Source organism: Amphibalanus amphitrite, unplaced genomic scaffold, assembly GCF_019059575.1.
Source record: "Amphibalanus amphitrite isolate SeventyFive unplaced genomic scaffold, NRLGWU_Aamphi_draft 002148F_arrow, whole genome shotgun sequence".
Lineage (NCBI taxonomy): Eukaryota > Metazoa > Arthropoda > Thecostraca > Balanomorpha > Balanidae > Amphibalanus > Amphibalanus amphitrite.
Window position 1 is genome coordinate 43650 of NW_024883641.1, and position 12329 is coordinate 55978.

At 48.1% G+C, this 12329-nt stretch overlaps 1 protein-coding gene across 1 annotated transcript in view; it reads right to left on the reverse strand.

Moving 5' to 3' along the window:
* The window catches only part of LOC122376460 (acetylcholine receptor subunit alpha-like), a 36472-nt gene extending 24908 nt beyond the window's left edge, over window positions 1-11564 (reverse strand). Inside the window, exons 1-8 of the mRNA XM_043356333.1 lie at window positions 11525-11564; window positions 10156-10265; window positions 9776-9956; window positions 7918-8033; window positions 7415-7583; window positions 6307-6443; window positions 5095-5244; window positions 3024-3182 (exon numbers count right to left, since the gene is read on the reverse strand). Of these exons, the coding sequence (XP_043212268.1) occupies window positions 3024-3182; window positions 5095-5244; window positions 6307-6443; window positions 7415-7583; window positions 7918-8033; window positions 9776-9956; window positions 10156-10265; window positions 11525-11551 (1049 nt within the window). The 5' untranslated portion in view covers window positions 11552-11564. The remainder of the gene's footprint in view (window positions 1-3023; window positions 3183-5094; window positions 5245-6306; window positions 6444-7414; window positions 7584-7917; window positions 8034-9775; window positions 9957-10155; window positions 10266-11524) is intronic.
* Between the last annotated feature and the right edge of the window lie 765 nt (window positions 11565-12329).

The following is a 12329-nucleotide window of genomic DNA, read 5'->3' on the forward strand; positions in this document are numbered from 1 at the left end:
GATGTATCTAAAAAACATCGAGTTCCTGAACGTGGTCGTGTACTACGTAACCGGAAACTCAATAGGACGCAGAATTCTGTGAAGCAAAACTACAGAAGTGAGGCTGGCCACGCCAAAATCAAGTGAGATATTTCTAGCCTTTCTTCAGCCGCCAAGGGTTCGATAGACTATCCCCGGGTTCGGTGTCTCTCGAACTACGAAGATTTAACGTCGTCCGGCCAATCCTGGTTAAGGTCAACGGGGACTTAGCTGTGGTTATGGAACAGGATTGGCCGTCCGAGAGACTCCGAACCTGGGGTATGTTACAGCACAGCTATGTCGACCGAGTGTCGTCGCAAGCTGCACCACTAGACGAGAACAAATAAAACCGTCCCGTCCTAGGCTGACTAGGCTTAGCTAGGTGGCAGCACAGTCGCGCCGGCAGGGGGCAGTGCCACAACCAGCCGACTGATATTTTCGTGTGACGTCAGAACCGGTGCCTCCCTGACTGAACCCGTCCGCCCGCTCGCCCCACACTGCGCCGCCGCCGGCCCGTGACTGCGGCCGGTCGGTCACGTGGGGACCGCAGCGACCTCTACGGGGTCGCGACCCTAGCGGCCGGGTACTGCAACTAAAGATGTAAGTACGTTTTAAAAACTTCCCGAGCTGGAATCGAACCAGCGACCTTCACCACAGAAGTCCACCACTCTACCAACTGATCCATCAAGGACGCAAACATCAATGCTTTGAATAAGCCGTGGTACTCTGCACGGCTTGATGACATGGTTTGGTGCGTATTGCGACGTTTTACGGCGAAGTGGTTGGGAGCAAATTTGGTTTTAAATGAAGGTTATACGCCATGTTTCTTGGCGAAATTTTCAGAACAACAGGGCAAAAGCAATACAGTACGCTGGAATTGGTTGTCCAGCGGCGACATGCACGTTTTATGATTGGCGATCGCCGGTCGTGTGAGCTGACGTCACGCAGACAGTCAGCGCCATCTCTGGAGCGTCTGGCGACATAGTCGAGGGGCCGAGTTTTGCCATTTGGGGGGTGCCAGTGCGATTGAAAATGTGCCTATACGCTAGCCACGGCCGGGAGCTGTCGATTGGTGTTGGAATCGTGTCTGTAGGTAGTGTGTGTCGACCGTGAGAGGGATCTGACTGAAACGCTTCACGTATTATTTATTGTCGATTGGAAAATAAGCCATACAACAGCCAACTATCTTGGTTTTTACGCAAAATCATCGTTGGGTTTCTCCTGAGCACTTTGAAGTAGCATGCTGTGTTTCATTTAGATTACCTGACGCAGCTACATTCTGGCCAAAACAGGCCACCAGAAACTTTATCCGACTAGGGATGCCAAAAACACCGCTCAAAGTTGAAGAGGAACAGATCGCCAACTTGCAGGATTGGACAGAGTTTGTCGGTTCTCTTTATTGGTCACGATATGAGTCTGAAGGCAAAAACAAAACAAGAAGCGAGCGAAATGACAACACTGTGGCAAGCCGACACCAGGCCTTAGCGAACTGATTCACTGACATTTCACTGCACCCACTATGAAGTAAAATTAGAAATGTTTGGAAAGGATTCTAATTGAAGAAGTCGCCCCGAAATTGATGAAAGAGCTATTGCCATAGCATTGTCCATCGGCCTGCCGTTTAGAACGCCCCCGAAACTTGCCGGCAACGACAGATGAACAATGCTTCAGCCGCCCATCGCTCGGTCATCAGACGGACCATTACCAGTCATTCAGGCGTCATTCGGGGGCCATATCGCGGCCAGCCACTCGTACACCGCCCGCAACTGGATTGGCGCAGCGCTCAGTTGAAGCCGGTAAATCGACAGGGGCGCTGTCCATGCAGGATCACCGGCAGCGATACCGTCCAGTCCGGAATGCGTGAGCGGAAAACGACGCACGGCGAGGCTCTCTGATGGCGAGCGGTCGCCCGAGCGCCGGCTGATGGCCGTCGTTAGCCGAAATTGGTGGAGCCGTGTCGGCCCGGCCGAGCCGGAGCGGCGGCGAGTTTTGGATGAGGCCCGACCGACGCTCCACCATGGCCGCCAGGAACGATGAGGTCCGACGTAGATAATGGAAACTTCATCGTCGGGCGCCGCCGGGCCCGCGTCGGCCCGCGACTGGAGCGCCATGATGCGGCGTCGGTCTCAGAGAAATGAGCGAAACGAGACAGGCAGCGCAGTATTTTCTGAGCCAGACGAGGCGCTAGGTAAACTCTATAGCCTTGGGTAAACTGTGGAATGACGTGACAGACAGTTTTATTGGCCTGTGCCTGGTCGAGAGTTTAACGGGCAGAAGTGGCGATGACTACACCAAGGCGCTTGGAGATCTTTAGGTAGCGTGACTTGGTCTTCAACATACGTTTAACATCCCCCTAGAGAGGTAGCTCAGGCTGGGATTTTCAATAGAAAATCACAATTCTAAGGAATAGTGATTCCCTAATTGAAAAGTCCCAGCATTCGGATATCTGTGGGTTGATATAGCTTCGGAGACACGTATGATGTTACGAGTTTTCTTGGCGGAGCTTGCGCTGGCATGGACCACTCTGACCTGAGCTTTCATATCTGGTCTGGAATGTTCTGTCCTAAACTAACCCCGCGTTCGATGTCTCCCGGACGACGAAGATTTTATGCCGTCCGGGCCCAAAATGCCGTTCGATGTCGCACGGAAGGCAAAGATTCTACGTGACGTCACGTAGAATCTTTGCCGTCCACGCAGAATCTTTTGAGCGTACTACGGTGGGCAGAGAGGCAATGATGGCGCGTATTTCAAAAGCGGCGCAGCAGCTGTTTGCAGAAGTTGTTGACATTTGTGCGCGGTCTCTATGGAAACGTAAACTTGTGCCTTCTTCGAAACTGACGCACATTGTGTAAGTGGCGCATAAAATGGCCGGTCTCGTCGTCCGACTGTGTGCTTCACCGAACGCAAAATAGAATATTCTGCGTAGAATGTTCTTCGTCCGAGGAGACATCGAACGCGGCCTAAGTTATTCTGACTTGATTTAACCTGCCCTGAAATCGACCTACCTGGGTGCCAGGTCACTAATGGTGGCCGTGGGTGGAAAGCAGAGACCGTGGTCCTTGAGTGACTCGCTGGTGAAGCCGGACGCTCTGCTGTGAGCGTCCTTGTAGAGCTGGGTGGCTGCCTCGCGCACCTCCAGACCGCTACAGGTGCGAATCAACACCCTGGTGGAGGGAGGCGGGGGTCAGACGCACAGACCGTAGTGATGCTTATGTTACTTATGATTTAAGTGCAGTCTGCAACGTGATACGCAATTAGTTATATGTCATATGCATAGACAACCGTATAACTAGACAAAAGCAAATTACAAAAAAGGAAAACACTTACAGAAACACTAAAAAGATAACTAACTATATGAGAAATAACTTATGATTAATTAGGGTTCTCTTCCGATGATGTATGGGTCAATGGGTACGTCGGTATGACTGCGGATTCATGTATCGGAAACAACATATTGGAAATGTCCGCCGCCAGAGCAGACATAATTCGGTCAGAGAAAGCAGCAATAATTCAAAGTAGCGGACTTCGCCGTCGATCCAAATCGGATGTGAATGTCCTGTTGCCGAGTACCGAATCAAACTATATATTATAAAGCATTTACTATTGCCTATTACATGCAGTGTTCGATTGTTATTTTAGACAAACGGGTCTAACGAACCGTTTGAGGTATAGCCTTCTCCAATAGGAATCATTGCGAGGTTCTGAGTCGTGTAACTGTGATATACAGTAGTGGACCTCACAAAAAAATCAGGACTGAATGACTGATGAATTCGGGTCCATACGGAAAGCATGCGACCAGCTTCCGCGTACAGCGCGGCGGCGTGAGGTGTCTAGTGCTACAAATGCTGTGCCGCAGAGCTGTGAAGTTATGCGGCGCAGCCTATCTAGCAGTGGTGTCCGTCCGTACTGGCTACACGAACAAAGGAGCTACAACACTTCGGAGCTATCAGCAAAGCGCGCTTTTTATGCTACTAAAATTAATTTAATTCTTGAATAAACACATTCCTTTCTTAAACTGGTCAGTCAATCTGTTTATAAGTCAGAATGCTGCAGGCACACCTGAACCGCCGTAGCCCGCCAACAAGCACAGACTTTGAGCCGCTAGTTTTGTTAAATATTTTTGTTTGCCACTGGACTTATAGGTCAATCTGAGGAGAAAATTGGAGCGATTTGTGAGATAGACTCTCATACAAAGAAAAGTGGACAGGGACACGGCTTTTGGTGTTCACCAACGCAATTCACAATAGGAAGTAGGCAGCAAAAGCCGTTTTCAAAGGCCAACGGTATTCGCCAATGATATACCTATTAAGAACTGTCATAATAGCATTGCTGATCCATGCTTGGGCTATGATAATCGACTGTTTCCTAATGACGTCATCACTTAGAGATGCTCAACATCGGGAGCTTGAATAACGCCAACTGATTTCAATTAAGATAACTGCGAACAAGTTCTGAAAAGTTTATCTAGCAGTATGAGGATGCATTGTTGAATGAATTTTTATCAGTGAAGTGAAGCAAGCTAATACAGAAGTTTACATAGATATAACATGATCGCTTCCTTGCAATATTTTGCAATTCCAATCATTATGTAACTCGTTAACTTCGTCGCAAATGCAACAATGTCTGCAGTGTTTCGAACGTTGGAAAATTGTTAATTACAAAAATAGCATACGAAACAAAATCACTGCACAAATGAACGAAAAGAAACTCTCCCTGAGCAAGTGCGAAATTTCGTTTTGTAACTGGATTTTCAAATAAGTTAATCGGTAACGCACCTTTTACAAGCTGTGTTCGATTCTCTCTTTTTTAATAGACGACCTGGTAGGGTCTTATTTAGCCTGGACGCTAAGCAGAGCTTGTTGACTCAGAATATCTATTCATTGTAACTGTATACATGATGTCAGTAATCGTATGCAGTTATGTAGGTGACTGCTGGAGTCAAACCTACAATCTATTTAGCTAGCTGCGGCCTGAACTCGTGTTTGCACACACACATTCCTGTGCCGATCATAGGCGCTGTATGTAGTAGAGGCTATATATACAGTACGCACCGTGTATGCCTTCACTCTCACCTACCTGTGCCTGTCATAGGTGCTGTACTGGGGCCGCCGCATCACCAGTAGCCGAGGCAGGATGTGGATAAACACCCGCCGCACCCAGGGCGCCATCGAGTGCGTTTGGGGCGACCGGAAGTGAATGTTGAGCACCACCACTGTAACACATATACTGAAACACGGAACAACCGCATCAGTTCCATGCATGACATTGACTAGCTACATACATAGATACACCTACTGAAACATCAATCAAAAACATAACATGTTTTTTGGTGGGGATAAAGGCCTGAAATAATAATAAAAACAACAGCCGCGCAGTATGTGCTTGTATATATCAATCTACAAAGGACGCCTGAGTGAGACGTTACCCCAAGAGGTGTTGCGCTATCCCCCGTTTTAGGCGCAGGAGAGCTTGTCGTTAAACTGAGACTCTCAAGCTGCTTTAGGACGGTGTGCGCGGCGAGGCGCTCACCGCTCAGTCCTGCCCAATCCAGATTACACGGCGGCATCCATAATTAAATAGGCCGCCACCCGACCACGAAGGGGCCGGCCATTACCTGAACACGATTATGCAGTGAGAGATCTTCCGGAGAAGACGGTCTAGTGTTCGCGAGAAAATCACCGGAACGGTGTGCTCTAACTATTTCAGGCCGCAAATTGCAGAAATGTAAAAATGGTGAGGAGATATGATTATAGATTCACACTGAGCAGTGAGCAAATAAACAAATGAAATTTGGCAATTGTGAACAAGAACTTGTGTTTTATTCACTCGCCGCAGAACATCAAAAGACTTCATATCTCGTACAAATTGAAGCAGCCTCGATGATCAAACGAGCTCGCCGTAATGTCACCGCCTCCACAAATATTATAGTCCCTGACACTGTGCCACTTCGCCTCAGATCTGACCCCACAACCTGAATATTTATCCGACAACTTCCAACCAGCATTGCACCATGATATGTTGCAACATCAATGTGACCTTCATCACACGGAGTCCATATAAACGTCCCGCTGTGTGACATCCGACGCAAGATGACTTCCTTGATCCCACGCCCTCCGGCAGCGGCTATCTAAACCCTGATCCGGGTGCCGACGCGGGCAGGCACCGGTTGGCTACATTTCCATCAGCACCGTAATCAGGCTTTCCTCTAGCACGGAGCTGCTCTGCTCCCGGGCTTACGACCGGCTACAGGCAGCGGCGGAGCGTGCGGTGGTGGCGCAGGGCGCTTACCTTAGCGTGTCCAATATCATTGTGAACAGGACGAACTTGCCGAGCAGAGGCACCACCAGCGATGTCGGCGGAATAATCTCGGCCAGCAGCAGGAAGAACACAGTGAGCGACAGCAGAATGCTGATGGAGAGACTGACCTGCCGGATCGAAAGGACACAGGTTGGCATGGCAACGCGCGGCGGCGGACACGTTGGCTTAGAGAGGCGCTATAATGGCGACATGCTTCCATGGAAACATAACCATCCATTGTGTGTGTCAAAAATCAAAATGAGTAAGTTTGACATTGCTGAGCCAAAAATATTTACATGCTTTTTCACATGTTTTTTGTCAAATGTTCAACTAACATTTCTAAAAAAAAATTGGCAGCTGGAAAATCAAAGGTACGGCCGCTATGTCCAATAACAAATTAAACGTGAACTACTGCAAACAAGTCCCGCAGTTATTGGCTCTTCGAGTCTGGGGCATACGACTTTCAACAAGAAAGAAATTAGAAAAACAAGAATAATAAAATTCTTCAAACATCCTTTGCGACGATTCTGCCGCAGGATGCGTTCCTTGCAGCCGTTTTCTCGCATATTGTCGCACAATATATCACACACACTCCCCTATTACACCATTCTTGAAACCCATAAACTGCATCGAGCGCGCAACACGTTTTCAACTTGGGACATATTGCATTCCTGAAACACTGCAGCTACGTCAACCAATGTGTACCATTTACCAATGAATGTTATAAAATAGGAAAGTAAAAAAGGGCAATAGATAAGAAACTGTTTAGGGGCTCAGAACAAGGAGTCGCTTATGAAAGGCAATGCCATTATTTAGCTTGATAATAATAATGGAAAGCTAGCACTGACGAAGACGAAGTTCGAAACGCGTTTGCGAAGGCTTTCTATAATACAGTACCTTTATATATAAAAAGTTTCACTTATATAGTCATACATGTCACAATTAACGTTCAACATTTAGTTAGCTTCATGCTAAATGAAGCTCCTCCGTTTATTAAAAAAAAAACTAAATAGCATGACTTGTGTAGGTATATAAAAGGTTGCTTACGTCGTGAGTTGCATTTCAGACCAAAACAACTGGCCAAGTCCTTACCACATACCTTCTCTCCGCTATCGGAGGGCAGGTAAAACACCAGCACGGTGAGAAATGAGATGCCCATGCAGGGGATGATGAGGTTGACCGTGTAGAACAGCGTCTTCCTCCTCATGGTAATGTTGAACGTTATGTCCAGGTACGGCTCGTTGCAACACGTGTAAAACTTTTTGTTCCTGTAATGAAATGACAATTATTCAGCCGTATTAGCGTGATCTTTGGTAATTTGGTACGCTACAAAGTGCAGAAATTAATATGTACCCAGATACACAAAAACAAACAATCACGCATTACGCACATTGGTTTGAAAAGTAGGTTGACATTTGGGCAAAAAGAAATAATGAACGTAGGTTCTGCTAAAACTGAGAATGAAAAAGGGGATATTCTTCAGACACAAGTTATAAAGCTTAGCCTATACCAATCAACTATTGTTTTTTTAGGGGGGAGGGGGCGTGACACACACTGCAAGGTTAGTTACCGGCTCACTGTATAGTGCACTTATAGACTCACCGTATCGCCGGAACATCGAGAATATCCCATTCGACCGAGAGGTAAAAGTCTGACAAATCGACGCCAATTTTCACTTTGGAGTCGGTCGGGTCTTCCTCGACGTGCCGTAAATCGACCTGAAATGGATCAGAACCGGTGGCCTATCAGACCAAATGGGACGAAATGCCCCGGGCTAACTGCGCCCCGCTGGCTGATCTGGATCGAATCGCACTGGGAACTGGGCCTCATCTGACATTGGCCATGAGGAAATGTGCTCCATCTTACCTACGTTGAAGAAAGTGGTCCTACGTATTACAGTTTTTGACTATGGGACCATTTTTGGCCAAGTTATTAAAAAAAAAAACGAATCTCTACTGTGGGGCAGTTCATCTTAACTCAGGTCCCCAGTTGACCTCAAAGCTTAAAATCTGGTACTGCAGTCGCTACGCCTCGTAAGTACGCAAGCCATTGTTTTTTTTTTCGCAGGGCTCTAGCTCAATTAAAGTTGTCTGTTTCAGGTAACAGCATTATTGAAAAGATCTCATCACTCATCAGGTATCGATGACGATTGTTTTGCAAGATGCTGTGACACACCATTTGATGAGATCCGTTATCGAATTCGAATTTCGTTAGGTTCACCCGGCATATATTGCAGCATAGTGCGAGTTGAACAGGTATTTGCACACATGCTATTTAATCAAGTGAATTAGCACTATCTGAATGGCAGGCCGAGCCCATTTGCTGTACCCTAGCGTCCGACTCCGGTCTACCTCCTACCGTCCCTCCCCACTCTCTCTCCTCCCGTCGCCGGCTCATCAGCACTCTGTCCAGCCTGGCTGAACTCCTCTGCATGGCCGGCGGCGCGCCGTGTACCGCGGCCAGATTCAGAAATTCATTTTACACGGGCGCGGCGATCCATCAGGCCGGGTGCCGGCAGACAGGCCGCTGTCCGACACCCCGCCCCTCTCTCCCTCTCCTCCGCCCCTCTCTCCGTCGCTGACGACGCGCCACCAGACGCCAGAGGCGCGCGCCGCTCATCAGAGGCAGAGTATAAGGAGCGGGGTCAGGGTGTTTGCAACACTGCAGACCGCCAGAGGATGCGTCGAGAATGGAGCGGGGTCGGAAACAGGAAAGGAATATGCCACTGAGTGGATGGGAAATGAGTTTACGACCACTGAGCCGAAAATGAAACGGTCCCTCATTGTAAACAGTCACCAGTTGGAGTGTCGATTTTGCCTGAAGGATAAAATTGATTACACACACTTTTACCCAAGAGTTGAATGCAAGACTCCCAAACCCTCATGCGAACACAAATGCCCAGTCAGTGCTGACAGCTCCTTCCACCACAGCCGCAAGACGGCGAGCGTGCACTGGCATGGCCGCAGTCCCACCTTCCACCCCCTGAATAATGGATTTCCTGGACGGTATACATTAGCTCGCGCCGAACGGCTGTCCAAGCCTGGCCGTGCCCGCAGGCTATGGGGGCTGCGTCAGGACGCGCCCCTGGGTCACGGCGGTTCTCTCGCCGCATAGCGAGTGGTCGAGACGTCCCCGGGAGGGTCGGATGTATGACATGAGACTGACGGCGCGGTGCGTGCGAGTGGTGGTGGAGGAGATCGAAAGTGTGTGTTTAGACAATCTTCAAGGATGACGCGGGCAGTATGCAAAAAAATGGGGCATGCTCGGGGAAATGAACATTGGTAATATCTACGTTATGCCACAAATATGTCTTCCTGTTGCTATTTTCATTATCTTTTTTGCAGGAGCTAGTTTTCCCGTTACCCTACCAAAACATCTGAAATTAAGCATGTTACCGTTCAAAATTGTATCCACCTATCATACATGGCATGCACTGCAGAAACTAAAGAAACTAGCTCACCTGTTTTCCGTCGTAGGTCCAGCTGCCGAACTTCATAACGCACGTCTGCTCGTCGAACGGGAAGTACTCGACGTCAATCTCGCACGAGGACTTGTAGATGGCCGGCGGCTTCCATTCCACCTTTCCGTCGGCGTACAGAGTGGCTTTGGTGGCCAGAGTTACTTCAAAGTTACCATCGGCACTGGCGACGAAAAATGCAAACAAAGGTAGGCATAAAGAAACGTCTAGCAATGGAAACGTTTGTAACATATGCATGGTAACATTTTTAAGAGCTGGTGTAGCTTTTAATAAACTCTGTTCGTTTTAACAGCCTGTTGAATTGAAGGTAGGAAGACAGTGACATATATAAAAAGAGAGAGAGAAAAAAAAACATGGCTTACTTGTTGTAGAGAACGATATCTGGCCGCCAAATGTGATCTGAAGGGACGTGAAGCATAGTAACACCGCCATATTCCAGAGGATCCCACTTGAGCTTGTAGTCTTCCCAGTGCTGAGGGAAAAATGATGTGGCAAATAAAGACTACGGCCTATTTCACGAATAAGAACATGCTAATTGCTGTAAAGGGACAATGTTATCAACATTTCTACGTCCAAAAACGACTAAGAAGTTATCAGCATTGCAGCAGATCGTGTTCGTTGGGGTAAGACAAATGACGATATCTGAACTATGATTCATATGTGACGAGTTCACGAGGGCTGTGGACAGGGTTACTTTTACAGGAAAAGTCGAGAGGGGGAATACAGTTCGGGGCAAGGGCGGATCCAGGGGCATCTGAAAGGGGGCCCAGTGTCATTAGGTTTTTGTTAGGATGGCGCCTGCAGAGCCTTTACTACTCCCAAATCCTATACTCTCTCCCCGGATTCTGGCCACTTTATATTGTTAGGTTGCCAAAAAAAAATATACGTAGGTACCTACCTTGGCGGTAAGGGGCGGGGGAGGTCCCAACTTGACTGCGCCCTTGCAAATGTCAATCAGTAGTATTAACCTATTACCCTGGCCAAACATCAAGTAGCGCCTTGCTAAATAGAAAGAGGTTAACACGTGACTATTTTTGCGAAGAGACGGAAGAGACAAGACAAGAGACGGTCCCACCGACCATCGGCATCCGATCGGTATCGGGTGAAATCTGGAGTTCCCGCAAGGGGGAAATTCCCCCTTCCCTCCCTAGCCGTTCACGCACAATTTGAAAGGGGGAGCAGAATTTTCGAAGGGGGGAAATTCCCTTTTTCCCCCTTTAAAAGTTACCCTGGCTGTGGACAAACATTGATTAATTGTCAAAGATACACACATAAAAATATTAACACCGTTAGCGGTGTAATTGTACAGTACATATCTGAGCACTTGAGGAAAGTTAATTTAGTCCCTTCCCCGCTTAAATTACTCGCGCTTCCAAATGAACACCAGGAAGAAGGTAATAGAACACTGTTAGGAGGGTTGGGTGTTTTGCTACATGTAGTAAAACACCCAACCCTCCTAACAGTGTTCTATTACTTTCTTCCTGGTGTTCATTTGGAAGCGCGAGTAATTTAAGCGGGGAAGGGACTAAATTAACTTTCCTCAAGTGCTCAGATATGTACTGTGCAATTACACCGCTAACGGTGTCAATATTTTTCTGTGTGTACGCTTTAGCGCTCTTAATGCAGGATTTTTGTAAATGGAGCAAAGCTGGGAAATGGCACAGGATTTAGCATAGGGACGCCTCTGTTACGATCATCAATGAATGGGCGTCTCTGTTTGACCATGCTCACCTGTTCCACCCATAAATTTGTCGTCATGATCTGATTCTTGAGATTCTGAAACAAAAAGAAACATTGGCATGAGTGACATTTGACCAAACTTACCCTGCAAGTACAACAATTGTTGTACTTTGTTGTAATTGTTGTAAGCCTGTAAAGCCGGACTGAATGTTAACATTCAGTCCGGCTACAGGCTTGAAACAGTATAAATGTAAAACAAACGAGAACTGTATTGGGGTTATAAAAATAATGCAGGATCACGTCCAAGACTACCGTCCTCGGACAACGTTAATAAGACGTGCAGTGGATTCAGATAAGCAGCCCAGCTCCGCTTTGACTCCGTCCTAGATCCATCATTGTGAGTGGCATCCTATTCTTCACTCAGCATCCACGCGGAGCGGACAGAAAAGTTTTTCTTTGAGCTGGATGGGATTGTGTCGTCGCTTTCAGTGCCACCGGCCAATGAGCGGAGTTTCGCGCTTAGCTGCTCCTCCCTCCCTCTGCCCGCTCTACCCGCTCTCTGGCGCTCCACTCGAAGTGTGTGGACGGACCTCTTCATGTTTTGTCTGGCTGGGTTGGCGGAGGTCGGGGCGGATGGTTCTCAGCGCCGCCACGAGGTCGGCTGGCCGGCCGGCCGTGAACCGCAGCTCTCAGCTCTCATGTTTGGCAGGATCAATAGTGGTGTTATTGAGACGAATGGCGCGCACCATCGGCAGGCTGCGGCGGCGGCGGCTGGGACCTGATGATGAGGACAGCTGGTATTGGACAGACGGGATAGCTGGTATTGGACAGCCACAGTCACAGAACAACTGGTATT